We start from the raw sequence: 24,129 nt of genomic DNA, 5'->3' as shown, positions 1-24,129 counted from the left end.
ATCAGTGAGGGAGCATTTTGCAGATAGTGATGTTAACTCTTGTTAGATTCATTTATGGAAAAGGACAAGGACGGGCCAGAAATCAGAGTTCTAAATTGGGGGAAGGCTAATTTTAATAATATCAGATATGATTTGGCCAGAGTGGAGTGGGAGCAACTACTTTTAGGTTAATCTGTGTCAGAGCAGTGGGACTCATTCAAGAAGGAAATAGGGAGAGTACAGGGCCAACATATTCCAGTAAAGACAAAGGGTGAGACTAACAAACCCAGTGAAACCTAGTTGTCGAGGGATACGCAGGATTGGATGAAGAGAAGAAGGGAGGCTTATGGCAGATACTGAGGGCTCAAACTAGCAGAAGCCCTGGAAGAGTATAGAATGTGTAGGGGAGAACTTAAAAAGGAAATTAGGAGAGCAAAAAGGAGGCATGTAAAAACATTGTCAGGTAAAGTAAAGGAAAGTCCAATGTTAATTTACAAGTACATTAAGAATAAGAGGATAACTAGGGAAAGAATAGGGCCTATTAAGGGCCATCGTGGTAATTTGTGCGTTGAGCCACAAGACGTAGGTAGGATTCTAAATGAATACTTTGTGTCAGTGTTCACAAGTGAGATGGATGATGTGGGTATGGAAATCAGGCAGAAGGACTGTGATATAATTAAAGAAATTAGAATAGAAAGGGAGGAGATTCTAAGTGGCCTGGCAAGCTTAAAAGTAGATAAATCTCCAGGCCCAGATGAAATGTATCCCAGGCTGTTGAGTGAGGCAAGGGAGGAGATGGGGGCGTGAGCAATAATTTTCACACCTCTGGCCACAGGAGAGGTTCCAGAAGACTGGAGGACAGCCAATGTGGTAGCATTATTCAGGAAGGGATAAAGCAGGCAACTACAGGCCAGTCAGTCTAACCTCTGGTGGGGAAGGTATTGGAAGCAATTCTGAGGGACAGAATTAATCTACACTTGGAGAGGCAGGGATTAATCAAGGACAGTCAGCATGGTTTTATTAAGGGAGGTTATGTCTGACCAATTTGATTGAATTTTTCGAAGAGGTGACCAGGTGTGTAGATGAGGGCAATGCATTTGACGTAGTCTACTTGGACTTCAGCAAGGCTTTTGATAAGGTCCTGCATAGGAGACTGATAACAAAGGTAAGAGCCCATGGGATCCAAGGCAATTTGGCAAATTGGATCCAGAATTGGCTGAGTGGCAGGAAGCAGAGGATGATGGTCGAGGGGTGTTTTGTGACTGGGTGCCTGTCTCCAGTGGGGTCCACAGGGATCAGTGTTGGGTCCCTTGCTGTTTGTGGTATATTCTAAACGATGTAGACTTGAATGTTGGAGGATTGATTAATAAGTTCACAGATGATACAAAAATTGATGGGGTGGTAAATAGTGAGGAGGATAGCCTTAAATTACTGCGGGATATAGATGGGCTGGTCAGTGGCAAATGGAATTTAATCTGCATAAGTGTGAGGTGATGCACTGGGGCAGGACAAACAAGGCATGGGAATACACGATGAATGGTTGGACCCTGGAAAGTATCAGAGGGACCTTGGTGTGTATGTCCACCGGTCTCTTAAGGTAGCAGGACTGGTAGATAAGGTGGTTAAGAAGGCATATGGGATACTTGCCTTTATTAGCCAAGGCATAGAATATAAGAGCAGGGAAGTTATGCTGGAACTGTATAAAACGCTGGTTAGGCCACAGCTAGAGTATTGTGTGCAGTCCTGGAATCCGCATTATAGGAAGGATATGATTGCACTAGAGAGAGTGCAGAGGAGATTTACCAGGATGTTGCCTGGGCTGGAGAGTTTTAGTTATGAGGAGAGATTGGATAAACTGTGGTTTTTTTCCCCTGGAGCAGAGGAGATTGACGGGGGACATGATTGAGGTGTATAAAATTGAGGGGCATAGATAGGGTGGACAAGAAGGAACTTATCCCTTTGGTGGAGGGATCAGTGACCGGGGGGTATAGATTTAAGGTAAGGGACAGGAGATTTAGCGGGGATGTGAGGAAGAACTTTTTCACTCGGAGGGTGGTGGCAATCTGGAACTCACTGCCTGAAAGGGTGTTAGAGGCAGAAACCCTCATAACACTTAAGTATTTGGATGTGCACTTGCAATACCATGGCATACAAAGCTATGGGCCTAGCGCTGGAAAATGGGATTAGAGTAGTTAGGCATTTGTTTGACCGGCGCAGACTCTATGGGCCGAAGGGCCTTTTTCTGTGCTGTAAACCTCTATGACTCCATAACTCTAACACCCATTGAGTTTTGATGTCTCTATTGTCCAAGGTGAAGCAGAAAGGTGAGTTGGCTAGTATGTTCTTGCCCTATCTGTTGACGGTCCATTCTTAACAAAGGAATTGTGAGATTATCCATATTTTAATTTGATATTTGCTTGAACTTTAGGAATGTTTGGAGCTGAATGCTGCCACGTCACATGATACGCTACAATCATTTTAAACAGCTTTTGGTGTCCACGTTTTCAAATATAGCTTTAAACTTTGTAATATCTTCATGAGCATGACACATAACTATCAGAAATGTTTGAACTGGACAGTTTTTGCCAATCAATTTAGGGAAGTACATGAACAACAATTTATCAGCGTTCATAAAACTGCAAGTCATCTGTACTTTTTCAGTGATATAGTATTTGCCAACTTGTGTGAAGATTTTTAAAAAAGAAACAGTTGTTATGCACAAGATAGTTGATCAGTTGACTGTCCAAGGCTGAAAAGGTGCTTTTCTAATTTAATCACATGCTGAGCCCTGTGCTATTTTCTGAAAAGTAGCAAGTAATGATGTGGCAAAATGTAGATTAGACCTGTTCTTAAACTGTGTATCATTAAATAGTGCAATGATTAAAGATAGAACACAATTCCAGTTTTAAAAATAACACACAACAGATGGCAAGTACTTCCTGTTAGAACTATGTTCCTTGAAATGACATCTCTAGCAGATAAGATTATTAGTGATTTACTTTAATTTGTGATTCCATCCCGCCACCCCATAACCCCTTTCTGTAAAACATGGTAAAATAATACAAAAAATGATTAGTTAATATAGAAAATGGCTTTCTTCCGAGTCATAGAAATATAAGTTATTGCCATGCTCTTTCTCCTACAGTGAATGACAGTACTGGGAAAGCAACACTATCAATCTTTTTTTTGATAACATCCATTTTTGTTTTCTAACAGATTTCAGAATTTTATTGGACATAACCCATAAATGCAATTCTCAATGCACTGATGCACCCTTTTTAAAGTAGAACAAATGCTATTTGTGATGACATTTTATTGTCACTAATCATGTCATCATGGTTCATGCTGCAATGATTTTTCATTTAAAGCTTGTTTTGTCAGACAAGTGGGCTTACTACTATTGATATGAAGGAATAAATTAGTGAAGGTAAATGCAGTGCCCTTGATAGTGCAGCAGTAAGTATTTTCCTTCTAATTATCCACTGCTATTCTTTAGTGATCATAAATCCAGTTTCATTTGGTTTTGTCTGTCAGAAAAACAGGTTGACAGACACTTCCAGCTGAATCCTCAGGAAGTATATTTTCATGCTTCAGGGTTCTTTTACCAGAGAGACAAAACAGCATGTTTTCAAAATTACTTTTGACATTGTTTTCAAGGATTAATGGCTAAATGAATTTTTAGGATTATTTGCTTGAATGTTTTAAATCTTGTTTGAATGCAAATTTTGAATAAGGGTACTCCAATATGTCCATTAAAAAAGCTGGTCACTCTGAATGTCAAGTCAGTATTGCAAAACTGGCTTAATCAGGATCAAAAAGGGCTCTTATTTATTGGTAAATATTATTAATTTAGAATCTGATTTTTTCCCTTGCAAATATTCCTTCTTTGGGGAATGGAGTAGAGTAGTTTATTGAATCTGAAGTTCACCTGTTTAGCCCAACTGTCTGTCATTACATTTTGAGTTGGTGTTGTAGACTGATCGCAGTTGAGAATCGTAGACTTCTGATACATGTTAGCTACATATTGGTGATAGCTGGCAGCACTGAAACCTGGTGAGCTGAGCCCAATCCAATTTCCCAAAGTTTCCTGAGTTCCGCAGACAAGATCAAGGACAATTTTACCTTGAAGATGTGTGACATGAGTCAACAAAAAAAAACAGAATATTGGTCACTCACTTTAGTCATATTTTGCTGAATTGACTATGTTTAAATCTGAGGAAGTTTCTACAAAATTTAATTGTGTGGTTGGAGATTGAGAATTTTTTATTCTACATACCCTTTGTAAACTTCAACTTGTCCAATTTCTGCTGCATGTATCCTGCACCCATGTCTTTTCTGAACAATGGGTTCTGGTCCCCTAAAACACACACTTAAGACCCTCGTCTTATTTCATGGCCTTGTCCCACCCTAAATTCATAGTCTTCTCCTTTGGTCTGTTTTTTTTTGTGTGCATTCATTCCCTCCACTCCTCCATTGTTGTCAGAGCTTCCCATTGTATTCTTTAGAACTTCCTATCTAAATCTCTCCATTTCTCCCTCCACCCATAAAACCTCTGCAAACTCAACTCTTCAATCAAGCTTTCAATCACTTTTTGGCTTCACATTAATTTTCCTTATCCCTGTACATGTGTTGCCTTAAGTCATTCTCTCCATTTAAAGACTCACTACATAAAAACTGTAATAGCAGTCGTATAAATTTAACAGCTTCACCAAATTAAATTGTGTTGGCTTGATGTTGCACTGCTTCAGTGATTTCCTTATTGAAGCTACTTTGAAATTTTCACCACAATACTTCGGTAAACTTATTTGCTCACCATATAGAAAACAAAGAAAGACTTGCATTTCTTTAACACCTTTCATGATGTCAAGATGTTCCGAAATGCTTTATAGCCAGTTATGAGCTACTTTGAAATGTAGTCACTGTTGTAATGTTAGAAACACAGCCAATCTACACCTAGCAAAGACCCAATTAGCAATGTGACGAGGAACAACTTTGGTTGTGATGTTACTTGAGGGATAAATTTTAACCAAGACATCAGGAGAGTTCAAAACAAAAACAGAATTATCTGGAACAACTCAACAGGTCTGGCAGCATCGGCGGAGAAGAAAAGAGTTGACGTTTCGAGTCCTCATGACCCTTCCACAGAACTGCGTGGAAGGGTCATGAGGACTCGAAACGTCAACTCTTTTCTTCTCCGCCGATGCTGCCAGACCTGCTGAGTTTTTCCAGGTAATTCTGTTTTTGTTTTGGATTTACGGCATCTGCATTTTTTTGTTTTTATTATCAAGAGAGTTCCATTGCTCTTGGAAATGGAAAGGCTTGTGGGTTGGGGCAGGGCTGTGGGGAAGCTGCTCGGCTTGCCATCTCATCCGAAAGACAGCACTTCTGACATGCAGCACCCTCATTGTAATGCACTGAAGTGTCAGCTTTGATTATGCAATCAAATCTCTGCAGTGGGACTTAATCCATGAGCTTTTAACTCAGAGAAGTGTGCTACCACTGAACCTCAGAGGAAAATGTTAGGAGTAAATTTTATAGTCACAAAATGAGCCATACTCCAAACCCATTTAAAGAAGTATGATTACAAGCTATGATTGTTTTAGGTAATGACATGTATTGAACTAGGCTACATTTTTAAACCAAAATCAGAAAGTATTACTTTGCTAAGTGAAAATTGAGAAGTCTGCAAAATACACCCGACTCATTTGGGTGTAATCTCCAAAATGCAGATTAAGCAGACAGTTTTATTTTATTTTTAATAAACTGGAAGTGATGAACGATAAGACTTAATTTCCAACTGGAAGTGACTTTTTTAGTTGTTGTGATCAAATTGAATGCTTTGATATGTTTATCTTATATCTCTTAACCAAGATAAAATTTATAAGCATTAGTGTCATGAGGAATATAAGTGTTCAATTGTTCTCTGATTATGAGAATCTCTTTACCATTCCTTACTGTGCTTGATTAGTAAAGTCTGGGTGTGGACCCAGAGAAAAGTATACAAGCTGTCGAAGTTGCTGGAAGCAGAGAGCTTTAAACTTGGAGCAGACATTTTAAAGCACTGAATAAAATTTGTTAGAGACACAAGCTCTGAGGCAATTTACAACAAGCAATAAAATGTTCCTAAGATAGCAGTTCACTTATATAGTTTAAAAATGTCTGATATCCAAACTAAAACTGAATCTATTATCTAATTTATCATCGAGGAAAATTACACATCATGGGCAGAAATTCTTGTACACCCAACTCGCTTGTAATATTTTCTCATCCACTGTTCTAAAGAAAGTTCAACAGCTGAATGGTTAATGCTTTTCTTCTTACAGACACAGATGGGTGCACATTTCCAACAAGCCTTGTTTTAATTTCAACTAGAATGTTTAGTTTCTGCATTTAAATTCTGAAGGATTTGATAGTCATCTCGGATCTTCTTTGAATGCTTCATAACCTGCATTTTTAATTAATTATTTTTCTGGCCATTTTCTTAACTGCTAATGTACAGATCTGCAGATTTATGCAGTAATTCCTATCCCTGATAATCATGAGATACTGCAGAAAGAAGCTATACCTGACCATATTAAGAGTTTTTATAGGGTTAACAATATCTGGAGGTTCAGATATGATAGACCATTCCACAAAGGAATCAAGGACAAAGAAAATGAGTTTAAGGTATGGCATATTTCTTTTATGTGAGCACCACAGGAACAAATGCAAATATTTACATTTCACTCTAACTTGATGTTGATGGGACTTATTGATTTAGAACATTGGCTTCTTGCCACTGAAATCTGTGGTCGAATTTTCACCCTCGTATTGGGGTGAGTAAGGAGGCAAGCGGGTGTGAAAATTTGCATTGGCAGGCCGTTTGCCGGCACCACCGTGTCCCCGGGCCACTTTCCTGGAGACAGGGTCAGAAGAGTTACCTCCCCTCAAATGGCAGGTAGCCAATCAAGGTAAGTAAATGACTTATTAAGACCAATTGCCAGAGGCCAGCCCTCCATGCAGTGTTTGAGCCCCTCCCCACCTGCCTGGCCATGGCTGCAGCCACAGGCTGTCCTCCAAAGGCTCTCTTTCCATGATGGTGGCTGCCAGCTTTGGCCATTTTTTTTATTTTAAAAGGTTTAAAAGTTTCTATGAAATGTTCTCTCACTTAACTGAAGCAGAAGGTACTGCTTCTTCCATGCTAGGAGACCACAATCCTCCCTGACCATGAATTGGCCAGTTCAGGGAAACTCATTGCTGGGTGACTATTGCATACGCATTGCAGGAGCAAGACTCCCAACTAACCCTGATGCCCAGTCCCGACCCAAAATCCTGCTTTTGAGTTTGTATTCAGGTCTTTAATTGCTTCATTATGTTTTCAGTTCATCAGGCATGAAAATGCTAAGACTGAAACATACAAAAATTTTTAACATTAAGTTGTTGTAATTATTACATAGAGATTTCAAAACATTTAATTATCTCCCCCTCTCGTTTTTGTCAGAGCCTGTGGATTGAGCGAACCACTTTGACGTTGGTTCAAAGTTTACCAGGTATCTCCCGCTGGTTTGAAGTGGATAGACGAGAAGTGGTGAGTTCAAGCAGCCAATTGTAAATTTCTCAACCGTCAAAATGCTGTACAATGACAGATGCGTTATTGTTGTGCTAAATATAAACTATAGCATTTTTCAGAGTAAAATAATAGCAAAATGAGCAGAAACAAAAGTTACCAGAAAGTCCCAGCATATATTTTGATATCTTCTTGTCATCTTAAAAAAGCCTGACTTCCATAGGAAATCTGTTTCTAGGTTGAAATGAGTCCACTTGAAAATGCAATTGAGGTGCTGGAGAACAAGAATCAACAACTGCGAACCCTAATCACCCAGTGTCAGTCAAGACAGATGCAGAATATAAATCCCCTGACCATGTGCCTCAACGGTGTCATTGATGCAGCAGTTAATGGAGGACTTGCCAGATACCAAGAGGTAATCTAGAGGAGTGTGGGGATGGGGTTGAAGAGACCCAAAGGGTTCAAGGAAATATTTAGCAGGATAACAAATTTCACCTGGTGGCTAAGGTCATTGTGGAAAAATTATTTCAAGGCTTATTTTGTTAATATATTAATCAATTTTTGTTCCAGCCACCCCAGCAATTCATATGTGAAAAGCAGCTAGAAGGAGTTTGCATCTTTGTGAATAAACTTGTAAAGTCCTGAGCCTGAGTTGAGATCAGAAAGATACATGTTAAATCAAAATTGGCCAAATATTGGACATGATGAGAAACCAGATTGTTAAAGATCATCATTTCAGTGATTGTCTCATTAATTTTCAGGTGAACTTTTTTACAAACCAATACTCCTGTTATCCTGGCAGCACCAGCACTGTGTCCTGTCCCCACATTCCCCTATCCCCACATTCCCCTATCCCTGCCTTGAGAGCAACACTTAATTTTTTTTTCAATTTACATACGTACAATTGCATACAAAATGCAGCTCAGTAACAGGCTGTTCGTCCAACCCAACCTCCTCCCACCCTTCCTCATTTCAATCTCAGCATTACCTTCTATTCCCTTCTCATTTGCTCATCCAGCTTCCCTTAGATGCATATTTACTGTTCTTCTCAATCATTCCTTGTGGTGACACATTCTCACCACTCTCTGGATAAGGATGTTTCTTCTGAATTCTGTTTGATTTCTTGCTATCTCATATTGACGGTATCTAGTTTTGCAATCTGTGTCTACTCTATTTAAATTCTCAATTTTAAAGAGGTCTTTGAGGTCATCTGGCAGTCTTCTTCGTAAGAGGAAAGAGACCCAGCTTGTTCATCCTTTCCTGATGGTATGACCACTCATTTCTGGTATCATCCTTGTAAATGATTTTTGTCCCCCTTCCAGTGCCTCTTTTCCTTTTTATGATATGGTGAGCGGAACTGTACACAGTACTCCAAGTGTGGTTTGACCAAGGGTTGATGCAAGTTAAGTCTCTGATTTTGAATTCTGTCCTTCTAGAAATAAACCTTAATTGCTTGATTTGCCTTTTTTATGACTTTATTAACCACCATCACTGCATACTGATCTGTGTATTTGTACTCAGATCCCTTTGCTCCTTTACCCTATTTAGGTTCTTTTCAAGTAATTTTTGGCCTCCTTACCAAAATCTAATGCCTCACATTTGTCTGTATTGAAATTAATTTATTAATTGTATGCCCATTCTGCGTGTTTATTAATGTTGCTTTATACTTTTTGCAGTTCACCTCAATTTTGACCAATTCCCTCACCCCTGCCAAAGCTGATGTCATCTACAAATTTAGAACTTGCATTTTTGATTCCAAAGTCTAAATTGTTAATATACATTGTGGACAACAGTGGTCCCACTACTGATCCTTGTGGGACCCCCAGCTTCCACCTTCTGCCACTCTCAATAGCTCTGCTTTACTCCGACATGTTGCTTTCTATCTTGCAACCAGTTGATTATCCACTATGCTACTTGCCTGCTGATGTGACATAACATTATACCAAAACTCTTTCTCTAGCAAAATGGTTAAAAATTCCAAAGGGGATCAGGTTGATCACCAGTCCAGAGAACACTAGGCAACATAGTTTAAGATTTAGGAAGTGGGAGTAAAAAGCAAAGTGCAACAGTAAAAAAAATATAAACATTGGGCAGAATTTTCAGCTCGGCGAGTGGGGGTGGATCCCACTCGCCGAGGCATAAAATGACGGATGGTGACATTGGGTGTGCTTCCCGATGTCACCACATGTCATTCGGATTTTCAGTTCAGTGGGCGCACACCCAAGTCGGCTGCACGCCCACCGAATTGTCAAAGGCCTATTAAGGTCAGTTAACTATCAATTGAAACAATTAACTGAGCTGCCCATCCAACCCTAAGGTTGGCAGGCAGGCAAAGAGCCCAGGCAACTTTCGCATTTATCATGAAGCCTCATCCACGGGCGTGATGAGGTTTCATGAAGGTTTTTAAAGTCTTGTAAAAAATTTTAATAAAATTAATAGGCATGTCCCAGCTCGTGTGACACTTTCATAGGAGGGGACATGTCTTAAAAATATTTTTTTCCTTTATTAAAATTTTTTGAACTTAAACTAATCTCCCTGAGGCAGCGCTGTGCCTCAGGGAGATTTCTGCGCTCTTTTGGCCCTGACTCAGGCAACCCACCCCCACCCCTGTCCACACAGGGTGCGCTCAACCACCTTCCTCTAACCTCATCAGCATATCCTTCTATTCCTTTCTCCCTCATGTTTAGCTAGCTCTGTTTAAATGTTTATCTTTGCCATGTGCCTGAACCACTCATTGTGGTAGCTCCACATTCTGTCACACTCTGGGTAAAGAAGTTCTCCCTTGAATTTCCTATTTAATTTATCAGTGATTATTTTATATTTGGGGTCACTCATTCTGGTGTCCTCCACAAGTGGAAATATCATCTTTCCATCTGCCCTATCAAACCCCTTCATATTTTTTTAAAAACTCTACCTCTCAGTCCTTTCTTTAGAGTAAAACCCCCAGCCTCTTTAATCATTCCTGATGGGCAAAATCTCTCAGTTCTGATATCCTTCCAGTAAATCATTTTTGCGCCTTCTCCAGTGCCTCTATATCCTTTTTATTATAATCCTTTTATTATAAGAATTATTAAGAATTATTATCAGAACAGAACTGTATTTCCAAGTGGGCTATAACCAAGTTTTTATACAAGTTTAATGTAATTTTTTTTCTTAAATTCTATCCCTCTAGAAATGAACCCAAGTGCTTTGTTTGCTTTCTTTATGGCCTTATTGAACTGCACTGCTACTTTTAGTGTTTTGTGCGTCTGTACCCCAGATCCCTTTGTCCCAAGCGTACGCATGTGCAGTAGATCTCTCCATTTGGATCTCATTGGCTCCGAATCATTGACAGCGCATAAGAGAGGGGGAGAGTTATTTGGACAGCTTGCTCCAGACCTCAATCACTCTTAGTGCAGGTTCAGAACGGGGTTGGTATGACCGTCAGTGTGTAGAGTAAGGAAAACCCAGGTGAGATAGAGAATGAAGATCTGCAGAAACTGATCTTGTTGAGTTGGTCCAATGTTCTTGCTACTGGTGTGGATAAGGATAAAGACTGTGGGAGGATAATGTGTACCGTGGCACTCTGGAGCGTCCAACTGCTAAGGATAAGGATGAAGACTGTGGGAAGAATAGCTAGAGGGTGTACCATGGCACTCTGGAGCAAGAAGCTGTTCAAAGTGGGGTGTTTTGGGAGTTGAGAAGTTTAATGTTATCGTTGTGAGTGTTCAGTAATTAGAGGGGTGGATAACATCCTTTGTAAGCAAGAGCCCCACGTGGTACATTTTCTACCTGGTGCCAGGGTGAGAAAGATCGCATTCTGTCTTAACTCGTCTTAAAGGAAACTGGAGAGGGGGTGGGGTGGGGGGTGCGGGATCCATTCGTTAGAATCCATGTTGGGACCAAAAACATAGGGAAGAGGAGGCAATAGGTCCTTTTTGGAGAGCATTGGGAACTAAGAGTTAAATTAAGGAACAGGATCCCAAAGGCTACCATCTTTGAATTATTACCTAATCCACGTGCAAACTGGTGTAAAGATAGCAGATTAGGGCAGTGTATGTGGCTGAAGGACATGCGTGAGGAGGAGGGGTTCCATTTCATTGGACACTGGTGCTAGTATTGAGACAGGAAGGATCTGTACTGTTGGGATGGGCTCCATCTAAAACAGGCTGGGACCAGGGTCCTAACAGGATAAATCGGGCGGTCACAAGGACTTCAAATTAGTGAATGTGGGGGCTGTTCAGGTGGAAAAAGTATTATGAATAACAGTTCAAAAACAAAGAAAATGGAAGAGAGTAGAGTAATGATCAGAAATTGTGCTTTAGGCACTACAGGTAAAGGGAAAACTAAACGATGTAAAGTAATTAAACCAGAAGAGAGAAATAAGAAACATGTGACTGAAACAGTAGAGCAGGAAGATGGTTTAGGGTGTGTGGCCCAAATAAGTGTATTTTATACAAATGCATGGAGTATAGGGGGAAGACTGAATGAATTCCAGGTGCAAATTCAACTTGGAGGATACAATATGGTCACCATTACCGAGACATGTCTGCAAGACAGTAAGCACATGGAGCAAACTATATCAGGTTATCAGATCCACAGGAAGCATAAGGAAATGATAAAGGGGGAGGAGTAGCCTTCGTGATTGTGTATGAAGTCACTTCAAAGATAAGAGAGAATATAATGAGAGGTAAAAAGTGGTGGAAACATTATATGTAAAATTAAGAAATATAAAAGAATTTAAGACTGCAGTGGCAGTTGTGTTTTGGCTCTCTGGTAACAGCTGTGAAGTAGTACCAGTATAAATAGATTAGATGTCGCAAAGGCAGCATGGTTTTAATGAAGGATTTCAACTTCAATCGAGATTGGCACAAACAGACTAGCATATGTCAGAAAGATGGTAAATTCCTTGAATGTATCTGGAGCAGTTTCCTGCAACAATAGGTCAAAGAACTAACAAGGAGGCAGGCCACATTAGATTTAGTAGTGAGTATTGAATCAGATTTGGTTAATGGTCTAATGGTGCATGAACATTCCCGAATAGCAGTCACGGTATTGTTATGACGTGGCAGATGATGTATGCCAGGCAGGTCAAATCCACGAGGGAAACTTGATCATGAGGCCACAACTGTTTTGCAATTTGTATTTTTATTTCGAGATACATGCCCTGACTTCAGAAGTAATAAGACTACCATGACTTCAGAGTATTTTAGAGAACTAAAACATTTATTAACAAAAGAAAAGGTTTCAAGCACGTACATAGGTCTACAAATTACCACTATAATAACTCATAAAACCCCTAATTAACCTGGCTCCCAATTACACCTCCATTAAGGCAACTGTAAAAAGAAATTGATTTAAACAGACCCAGCAAATCAACACTATACCATGGACAGTGAGTTTTTTCAGCTTCGGTTCCTGTAGACAAAAACTTGATTCACAGAGGCTGGAGGCTTTTCACACTTGTGTTAGATCTTTTCTTACACATAGCCTCCTCATCTTCATACATGTTTCTCCTTTTTTTAATGCAAATCCCCAGTGTTCTAGTATGTCTTTGGAACTTTACACTTCTTAAAATTAGCACTCTGAAAAGATTTATATTATACCAGAAACCTTTGGGAAAAATAAACACACTGTTTGGCTTAGCTTCTTTTAGCTAGGTATAATATCTTACCATCTCTTTGAAATTCAAACTACCCTAATTTATCTAAAAATGCAAATGTTACTTATACCTCACATTCTAAAACTTCAGCCATGTTTACATATTTAGCATTTCAAGCCTAGCTTCTTGTTGATAACTCGAAGCCTCCAGACCAGCTGTCTCCAATTCAATTAAGTCCCCCATGCACACAGACCTACACTAAGAGAAACTAATCCAAACCACACTTTTAACTTGCTTTTACAGTAAATCACAATATTATGAAAATTATTGTGTTTCATGAGAATATGATCAAGCTTACATTGTGTTTGAAAGGGAGAAATGTGGAATAGCCATTAAGATTCTGGATTTGGGTAAGACTGACTTCAATGTGATGAGGCAGAGACTATGTACAATAAACTGGGCAAATCTGTTAATGGGCAAAATGGCTGAAATTCAGTGGGAGGTGTTCAAAAAAGACAACCAGAAGAGCAAGGGAACGAAAACAAAAAATGCTGGAAAAATTCAGTAGGTCTGACAGCATCTGTGGAGAGAGAGAGACGGAGATAACGTTTCGAGTCTGTGTGACTCTTCAGATCGGAAATGATCTTTATATCAGAAGAGCAAGGGCTCTGCTTGCCAAAGTAAACAGCCATGGACAACTGAAGAGGTATGAGGCTGAATAAAGCTAAAAGGAAATGTAGAAAAATGCAAACAATAGCACAGATCCTGATGAATGGGAAAGATGCAAAGAACAGCAGAGGGTGACAAAATAGATAGTAAGCTACAAAACGGGAGTATGAAAAGAAACTTTGATATCCCTTGCAAGTGCGAAAAGAAACTTGTAAGGATGATCAATATAAAATCTTTTACAGTTCTAGTAGGAAATGAGAGTGGTCAGGAACAATGTGAGCCTTTTGGCAATATCACCATCAGCAGTTTTCAGTCAAAATAAGGAAGTCACAAACATGTTAAATAATTACCTTGTGTTAGTATTTGAGGTAGAGGAAGGGAGAAGCATGCCGGACTCATCAGAATTAATGTAAGCAAAGTAGTGTAATGAAAAAAATGACACTAAAGAATGACAAAACTCCAGGATCAAATGGTTTTTAATCTCAGGTTTTTAAAGGAGTAGGCAAGAAAGTTGCAGATGTCTGAACTATAATTTTCCAAAGCGTTCTCATTTCAGAAATCCATCCTTTCGGTTTGAAAATTATGCATGCCATTTAAGAAAGATAATGGGGCGGAAATCGAGGAATTATAGCCCAGTTAGCTTAACATCTATTGTCATGAAATTACTGTAGTCTGTCATTAAGGATAGAATGAGTGAAAATTTTCAGCTGGTCAGAAAGAGGAAACATGGATTTACATAGGAAAAGCCATGCGTGACAAGTCTGGTTTAACGTTTCTGTAGAGGAGACTGAAGTTGCGGACAGAGGAATGCCTATGGATGTTATATATTTGGACTTCCAGAACGCATTTGATAAAGTCCTTCATGAAGAGACTGTTAACTAGAGTTGAAACTCATTAAACAGTGGTGGTCCAAAGAGCCTTTGGGTCCAGGTAGATCGATAATTAAACTGTCATGAACAGGTTCAGAAAGTAATCAAAAAGGCAAATGGAATGCTTGCCTTTATGTTTAGTGGGCTAGAAGGGGTAGAAGTCCTGCTGCAGCCATATGCAAAGCTCTGGTTAGCCCACACCTGGAGCACTGTGAACAGCTGGGCATGGCACCTTAGGAAAGATATATTAGCTTTGAGAGTGCGCAGCGTGGATTTAGAATGATATTTAGACTCCAAAGGTAAAATTTCCACGAAATTCTACACAAACTAGAGTTGCATTCCCTGGATTTTAAATGGTTAAGAGATGATTTGATTGAAGCTTTCAAAATACTCTGGGGGAACTTATAAGGTACATGGAGAGAAACTATTTCTGTCAGCTGGAAAATCTAGGGCTTGTGGGACATGGCCTAAAAATTAGAGTCAGTGCTTTCAGGATTATAATGAAGAAAGTGATTCAAGAAGGCAGCTCACCACCACCATCTCAAGGGCAATTAGGGCTGGGCAATAAATGCTGGACCAGTCAACGATGTCCACATCCCATAAATGAATAAAAAAGTCCTACACACAAAGGGCATTAGAAGTTTGGAATTCTCTTCCGCAAAAAGAAATTGATGCTAGTTCAATTGTTAATTTTAAAACTGAGATTGATGGATTTTTTTTAGCCAGACGTTTTAAGGGAATATTGGACAAGGCGGGTATACAGAGTTAGTTTGCAGATCAGCCATGATCTCATTGAATGGCGAAACAGGATAGAGGAGCTAAATGGCCTACTCCTGTTCCTATATTCCTGTACTTCTCAATTTCCCTTATTTTCCAAGTAGTATGTGGCCTCCTTATTCTTCCTGCCAAAATATACCAGCTTACACTTATCTAAATTGAAGTTAATTTTACAATTAGATGCCTATTCTTGTTTGTGTATTCCTGTATTTGTTGCAGGCCTCCTCTGCATTAACTATACTTCTCAATTTGGTGCTGTCCACAAATTTTGAAATTGTACTTCTGATTTCCAAGTCTAGTTTGCATATATAAATTGTGGAACATCACTTCCCACCTTTTGGCAGCCTGAGTAACTACCTCAAAACCCTCATATCCTTTCTGTTTGGTAGCCAGCTTGCTATCCATTCTGTTGCTTGGCCCCTGCCTCATATTCTGATCTTAGCCATGAGTCTACTGTATGACATCTTATTGTAGGTTTTGAAAATGCTAATATATTATGTTTACAGCATTACTCTTGTTTAACTTTTCCATTACATCTTCAAATAATTAAATAAAATTGGTCAACAATGACCTTTCTTTTTGAAACCTGTGCTGGCTTCTATTATTTTTGGTTTCAAGATATTTTTGTAAGACATCTTTGAATACAAAATATCTTTTCTCTGTTATCATTGTTATGGGCCTTAGAAGAGGGTGTTCGTGGTCTGGATTTATAGATAATGCTACAGAATGCTATTGGTTCACTTTACCTTTTTTGAACTTTATACTATGTATAATACAAGCTTGGTAAGAGGTTCTACATAGAACTATTCCTCAATATACTCTGTCATGTGATCTCAGATCGCTGAGGACGTTGGCTGTATATTTACTTATTAAACGTTAACCCTTTATAGTACAATTTCTGCCATGAACATTAAGCTAACTGGTGTGTATTTTGCTGGACTGTTTTATCTCCCTTTTTAAATTAAAAATTGATGTGCCAGCCATGGTTAAGTTGGTAGCACCTCGCCTGAGTTAGAAGGTTCCAGGTTCAAGTCCCATTTCAGGGCTTCAGCACAAAAATCAAGATTGGCACTCGAGTGCAATACTTACAAGAGTGCTGCATTGTTGGAGGTGCGGTCATTTGATTGAAACGTTAAACAGTTTTGGGTTGACTCAGTTGTACAGAGGATCCAAGGTAGGTGACTAGTCAGGAGAGCATTGGAATAGTCTGATTAAGAGGTAACAAAAACATGGATGAAGGTTTCAAAAGCAGTTGAGCTGAGGCAAAGCTAGATATTTTATGAATTGTATATAATTAGAATAGCTCATTTTTTGAGACCTAGTGGTACGGTGTAGAACATAACATTTAGGGGACAAGTTCAGACAATAATTTTGTACACACTAGCTTCTATATTTAGAAGGGAGCAACTGGGGAATAGGTTCACTGTAAGTGAAGGGGAGGCAAACTTGGAGAGCATGGCATTTTCCACATTATGTATTTGTATAACATGCATCTTGTTAACAGATCTGGAAGTATATGCTTTCGATCCAGAAGTACTACATGGCGCTGAGGAGAAACTTGAAGGGAGAAAGCTGGTTCAGTTTGTTACTTAGTAGATCACTGAGCTATGCTGTCCAGAAAGCCCTTGGTTTTTGATTAGCTAAAATCAGTCAGGGTAGTAGTTGAGACTTCATAGTCAGCCTCCTACAATCCTGATGCTTATCCAGTGACTCATGCTGAAAAGTACAAGGTCAAGGACAGAGTCAGGCTTGGATGTAAAATCCCTGTAGTCAAATACCATGATAAACAAAAGCACCGTAGGTGCAAACAGGAGGAATGGCTGATTAGGGGAACTAAGAGTGCATGCAGCACCTGTTAAATCACATTTTAGCAGGAGCGAAAATTGGAGGCGAGAGAAGAGAAAATAGTTCTCTATTTGGTTAAAAATGCTGAGCTTTTTTTAAAAAATCAGCATTACAGACAGATTTGACCTTCTAACCCTAACGCCTGCCCATAATAACAGGTTGTTATGTTCCCAAACATCCTTCAAGTACCTAATTGTACCTAATTTGCATAATTTGTTTTCTTGTGTTGCTTTGTGGGTGCTTTTAAATGTAATCCTTGAATTTTAAATGCTTCCATTTTTAATTCTGATCAGTTCCTTGGCAATTTGACAGTTGCTTAATTTTACAAGGCTGCAAATGTATTTCAAGGTAGTTTGCAAATCGAGAGGGGATTGAGAAGAGCTGGAAAAACTGCAAGAAAACAGCTTGGAGAAAAATTACTTTTTTTTTGTTGCAGGCATTCTTTGTGAAAGACTACATTCTCAACCACCCCGAGGATGGAGAGAAAATCTCTCGTCTGAGGGAACTTATGTTTGAACAGGTAACGTACATGCACGTCCCCAAAATACAAGATACTCATTTGCACCAGATAATAGATTTATGTTAATATGCAAGTCACTTGTATGTTCCTTTGGTTTTATCAAGAAACACATCACAAGGTAGATGAAGGAAGCCTCATTTGACCAACTTAGCTCATGCTTCAAAGTGAAAAGCTGCATTTGTTTCCCCATCACATTATTCTCTTGAATGAAGGCAAGGTTTTTGCCACCGCTTCCTAACTGGAAGATTATTCCAAATGTTAATCACACTGTGCATGAAGATGTTTTTCTTGATATCTGTCCACAATTGTCCTTTCAGCTGCTTTAAACCTGCGTCCCTTGTTCTAGTACTTTAGCATAGCATAAAGTAGTGCTGCAGATTTACCATATGGCATTTAATATTCTAGATACAAATATTTGAAAAGAGGTGAAGAAAAGACCATCAGCTTCACTAATGCTCATCCTGTCTGTTAAATTGTTGCAAGGTCTTGCACCACCCTCCCCAATCATTAGCAATGCTTATTCTTGTGGGAGAAAGAAAAGCACAGGAAACATGCATAGCTAATATCAGGTGGGAAAAGTCTGTAAAATTCCTCCCTGGCTCTGAGACAAACAAGAAAGCTGTGAGTGACCTCTGACTAATCAGTAGACCTAATTATTTAAGCCTATCTCTACCTCTCTTATCTTCCTGTACCCTTAGAAATATAGGGCAGGAGCAGCAAAGACTATTTCCATCTATCAGGTCCTAACAATCACATAATCATATTCCACAAAGCCCCGATACATCCAGTGACTTTGACTGCCAAAACATTGAGTCGCACTCTTCAAATTTCAAATACTTTGCACACGCACTGCCTCCCAGGATGGCATATTCTATGGGCAGAATTTTATGGTCCCCATGGTGGATTTTCAGGTGGGGGCCTTGAAAATTCCTTGGATGGCTTTCCCACTGAGCTCCTGCCAATCCCTGACCTGATCGCAATTTTATGACGGGTGGGCGGGCGAGGCCTAGGGTGGCCCGCTGGCCTTTGTCTCAATAGAAGCTCTTTATTGGCCACTTGCCACCAGCTGGCGGGTGAAGTTCAGGGGCCGAGGGGAAAGCCCAACAGGTCACTTTGCTCAGGCCTTGGACAGGTAATGGGGCTTCTCCCTCAAGGGTTCCCTTTCTACAATGGGTACTCAACTTCCCCATCTGCCCCTGCAGTTGCCCCCTTTCTCCCAGCCTCTCCCTACCCCCCCTTGGCCTCACCTCTCCTCCCTGTTGCGAGACCTCCCACACTTACCTAGTCTTGGAGTCCAGAGTTTAGAATCTGGGGATTGCTTGGGTCCAAGCCTTGGCCGCTGCTGACCAATCAGATTGGCCGGCAGCTCTCTGCCTCCAGCCAATTAACACTGGCGCGTTAAATGGTTGCGGGCTGCTGTGATCAGCTTGAATGTGTTCCGCACTGACTGTTCGGGAGGCGGGGTGGGAATCCCCACCATCTGAAAAACCCTGCCTTACACATTCCCCACCCTTGTATGAAACAGTTAAATCTGGTCTGTGTATTCAGTGATGCTTGAATACAAGTCTCCTCCAGTCATAGCTTGAGTTAAAATTGCACATTACTCTGGAGTGCAGTTTTTCTAATTTTTTTTAAAGGAAATATGAACTTAATGTCACTTCTGAGCCACTATTTTTTTCCTCCTAGTGCCAATTGGCTCAGAAAGCCTGTAACTGCCTTACTGCATTCGTCAAATAATCAAAGTGGGTAAATGCCAAAATGGTCACAAATTAGGCCAGGATCCAGTTACCTCAGTTCTGAGTTCTTGCAGGAACAGAGCCTCCACAATTCCCGAATGAGACCATCAATGTTGGGAGGGGCAGGTTTGGGAATTCCCAACACCGAGTGAAACTTGGCACAAGTACATCTTAGCAGACCAGATGTCAAATGATGGAATTTTAGGCTCATTTGGTGTTTCAGGCAGAGGGTCACTCATCCATCCCATTCCCATCCCATTGCTTTCTGCTGGAATTAATGGTATGAGTGCCAAGTATTAATGAACAAAAGAGAGAACCCCTCCAATGGAGCCAAGGAAAGCCCTTGGAGTCGGTGGCACTATTTTAATGAGCATTTTACTCTTGCGGTCCTATCACACTTTTTATAAATGGACAATAAGCTGCAACTGTATCATTTTCTATTGATGGAGACATCTCATATGCTTAACTAAACTTAAAATGAACCAAGTAAGATTCATAGAAAATGCCACAAGTGTATGCACAACAACAATTTGCAATTGTAAAGTGCTTTTAGCAGAGTAAGAATGTTTCAAAAGCCAATAGAGGTAAATAGCTTGATCTTCCAAAACTATACTCTGCCCACACGCCAGTGAATGTAACCATTCTCTTCAACAACTTTACATAGTACATCCCAGAACTCATTTTTGTTCCCAGGGCATATCCCGGATGGACATGAGAAAATGCAAAATAGGTTTAAATGCTTTCACTGATAAACTCATTTGCAATTTGAATAAATGCACTGTTCAAACGAGGTCTTTAGTTGATTTCTTACACTTATTATTAAAGTACTGGATTGAACTCTTAAACAAACATCACTCCCAGGAATCAAGCTAATGGCCATCTTGATTGATCCATCATACCGAACATGATGAATTCATGTAGGCATTTACACAAAAGGCTGGTTCTCCCTTTGTTTACCCTGATGCAGTGACAACATGATATTTGTTACAGTCACTTTCACTCAAGAAGTGCCTCAAGTTATATTTCTCATATACTGAGATGAAGAGAAATCTCAATAAATTAATTTAAACAGATGAAGGTTTCTGCAATGTTCATGTGCTATAAAGGTGACGCTCTTGACAAAGTGGACTAAAGCCATCTAGTGGTAGTACAAACTGTGGTTTGAAATACACTGTGTCATCCTAGTTCTTTCAGAGTTCTCTTTAGGTCATCCTGAAAATATCAGCATACTTTAAACACCACTTTTTTGGGCAAATTTTCTCATTTAAAGATGTGAAAAGAAAATCTTAACTGGGATGGTTCTCCTGGCTCCATGTTAAAACTGTGAGCTGCTGCTGTTGACTGCACATCACTCATGCCATCCCAATTATCTTCAGCTAGCCAATCCTGTTGCCCCACTCACAACCAGTGAGACTTCTGGGGCTGCAACTTGTGACAACTACTCCTCATTATTAACTAATGAGGCTGACGACTAATTAGCTGTGGCCCTCCATCAGGCATGTGCTGCATCTGGATGGTGACCTGGTTGAAGTGTGGTCCAATTTCTAGCTCCGTGTATTCCCAGACACAAAAGAAAGAAAGGAGCTTTCAGAAAGTAACGGTAAAAAGAATAGATGATACTTAGCTATCAAAATGTGGATAATTGCAATTCTTAAAAAGCAGGTAACTTACACACTTGTGCTTTTTTGTATTCAAGGCACATATTCTTGAGTATGGCTTGGCTGTGCATGAAAAGTTTGTGCCCCAAGACATGAGACCGTTGCACAAGAAGCTGGTGGATCAATTCTATGTGATGAAATCCAGATTGGGGATACAGGTATGAACCCTCACAGCAAGAAGCTGATCAAGTGAATTTCATCATCAATACTTCGGTATCTAATGATCCATGTGCCTTTTGAATGTAATGATTGATATCAGTAGAGTGTTAAACTTTGACTGTGTTATATTATTATTAAATAGTAAAAATTTTGATTAACCCTGCTGCGTCAATATTTGAACAACTTAAAAGGCTCAAGACTTGTATTAGGAAATTCCAGCAACTTGCAAAGGTTACTTATTGATCTGTTCTGAAGGTGAACAATAATAACTGTAGTATTGTAGATATTGAAGTTGTATTTGATTTGTTATGTACTACTCTCTGGCGATAAGCAGACTCCTCCTTCAAATCATTATTTCTTATTTTTTCCTGTGGGGCCTCCCTTTATAGCTCCTAACATACGGACAAGTGAGAATGCACTTAAAAAATACAAAAATAATTGAATTGTTGATGAAAAATTACATCACTTTGTTTCTTCTGTAGATTTTTCTTTTTGATATTCCTAATTTGTCTGCTCTAATTGACCCCTCTCATTTTTCTTTTGTGATCATTTGGTCATCTTTGGCACTATAAATTTATACAGAATGAAGAGTTATATAATTTCATTTGCATACAAATTGAAATATGTTCTGCTGGATTGGTGCATAATATTCTGATGAATTGTGCTTCGTGATGTCTCTTGGTCCTCTCCTTCCTTTCTTGTTATGCTTTAAAGGTGCTAGTTTATGATTCTATTCCAGGCTGCCTGGGTGCAGGCATTTTGTGTAGAATCTCCTTTGCAGTGATGCTAGCCTTGAGCAGCCAGTTTTCAACCATTGATTTTCAACCAATTGGATGGTGGAATCTGGAGGAAGCACAAAACCGAGTAGTTATAGATTTTTTAAGGATGAAAGCTATGTAATAAGTAGAAGATTGCATACTAGTTAGATATAAAGTCAAAATTAAATTGAAGTTAATTTTTTTTAAAAAAAGAGATGGGGTTGTGCAAAAATAAATGAAATTTAAATCGAGAGGCACTGCTTCTTGAGCAAACACAGGAGGGAGCCTTGTTTGCTGTAACCTAATATGTAGGAGTATGAGTGAGTATTGTATGCCTGCAGTACAGCCTCACAGGCCTGGTCTCCTATATTGCTCCTCCAATTCTTTAAAGAACCAAAGATAGAGGGGGAATCCCCAATGATAATCAATTAAATGCCACCTGGAATGAGGGAGTGTGGTACCGATAATTGCTGGCCCCATGTAAATTGGCACGGTGGCAAATGGGAAAATAGCAACAATTTTTTTTAAAAACGGAAATAACTGAATAATCCAGTTTCTTTAAATTTATTTTCAGTTTCAGAATAGCTTCTCCCAATTTTGGATGCCTGTTATATGCTGCCATCATTGACATTGATTGTAAATAATCTAGAAATGATGAAAAACGAGGCATATGCTGATACCAAATTATTACAGCCTCATTTGCACAAGCCTACCCATTTTTTTGGAAAAAAGAGCAGAAAGCAGGCACTAAAGTGGGCTGAGATCCAGTGTATCAGGTCTACATGATTGCAGCCCAAAAGTTAAGTACAATGCCACTGAAGATCTAAACTACTACATGAGCTGCTCATGGGAGGAAGATCTGGAATGATTAATTATCTTAATAAAATGGCTGCCAAAATTTTCTGACAAACCTCATGATCCAATTATGTACTCTATCTGGGAATTCAGAATTAACCTTATGAAGAAAAATATTTATATTCTCTCTATATATGCATATTACAATCCATTTCTCCATTGAACAAAATTTGTTCTCTGACACACTTTCTGGGAACACTGTTGTATCTATTGATCTGAAGCATCATAGTTCTTGCTTCCTCTCAGACCTGATCCTAGGTCTTGGCTACATTTTTGAAACTTTACTTTAAAGTTACAATTTTCAATTTTACACTTAATCTAGCAGCACAGTGATTAATGGCTCTACTTTCATAGAAATAGCCTACTGAGAGGTTTCCAGTGTTGCTTGGCAATTGATGAAAGGCACTTAATTTTAAAGTCCTGACTGTCTGATTTAATGTATTTACTCTGCTGAATATTTCCTTTGAAAGTCTCTTTTGCACATTGCTTATAATATTACCTCACATCTTCCAGTCCAAGATGCTCTGAATTTCAAATAAAACAAAACACCTGTTAGAAATAGTCTGCTGGTTGATATGGAATCAATTATACTTCATTTTTTTTTCACAAGAGCGACCATTGATTTAATGTCATAAACCTGTTAAGATAGTGAAAACATTGATTAACGTATGAATCCTAGCAAAACTGTGCTTTGATATTAATTATATTTACTTTTATTAACCCAGGTTTAACAAAACTGTGCTACTGATATTTATAATTGATTTTTTTGTGCTTATTATGATAGAGCAAAAGTAGTGTTGTTCAAGTGCAGAATAGTGGAATTTAGGGTTTTAATCAAGTACGTTGGAATTACATAGATGCAAGGACTGTACTTGACTTCAGTTAATCTTGTGCAAAAGAGAAGCAACTTACCTGCAATTTCATAGCAGGAAGTGGCTGAGCTCACAGGCTTTGATTTTCCACAAACTTTGGCTGAAATACCAGCTTTGACTGAAATGATTACAAGTTTCTGTTCTCAGATATGCTTCCTTCCAAGAAAGGATTTTGCACACTGCATTTCCACAGTTTCAGGCCAGGAAATCTTTATCGTTCTGTGCTTCTGTCATGGAGCCCCTCCTGTGGAGTTCACTGGGTTTCGCATATAGATCGGTAGAATGCAAATAGAACAGGAGCTGGA

The 24,129-nt window shown here is 39.3% G+C and overlaps 1 protein-coding gene across 1 annotated transcript in view; it reads left to right on the top strand.

The window, feature by feature from the left end:
• The window catches only part of dock4 (dedicator of cytokinesis 4), a 378,537-nt gene that overhangs the window by 315,690 nt on the left and 38,718 nt on the right, over positions 1 to 24,129 (top strand). Inside the window, exons 40-44 of the mRNA XM_041215897.1 lie at positions 6,479 to 6,645; positions 7,460 to 7,546; positions 7,764 to 7,940; positions 17,703 to 17,786; positions 21,219 to 21,338. Of these exons, the coding sequence (XP_041071831.1) occupies positions 6,479 to 6,645; positions 7,460 to 7,546; positions 7,764 to 7,940; positions 17,703 to 17,786; positions 21,219 to 21,338 (635 nt within the window). The remainder of the gene's footprint in view (positions 1 to 6,478; positions 6,646 to 7,459; positions 7,547 to 7,763; positions 7,941 to 17,702; positions 17,787 to 21,218; positions 21,339 to 24,129) is intronic.

This window comes from Carcharodon carcharias, chromosome 21, assembly GCF_017639515.1.
Source record: "Carcharodon carcharias isolate sCarCar2 chromosome 21, sCarCar2.pri, whole genome shotgun sequence".
In the NCBI taxonomy this organism is placed as follows: domain Eukaryota; kingdom Metazoa; phylum Chordata; class Chondrichthyes; order Lamniformes; family Lamnidae; genus Carcharodon; species Carcharodon carcharias.
The sequence above is the reverse complement of the archived record's forward strand: the minus strand, read 5'-3'. Positions and strand labels throughout refer to the sequence as shown.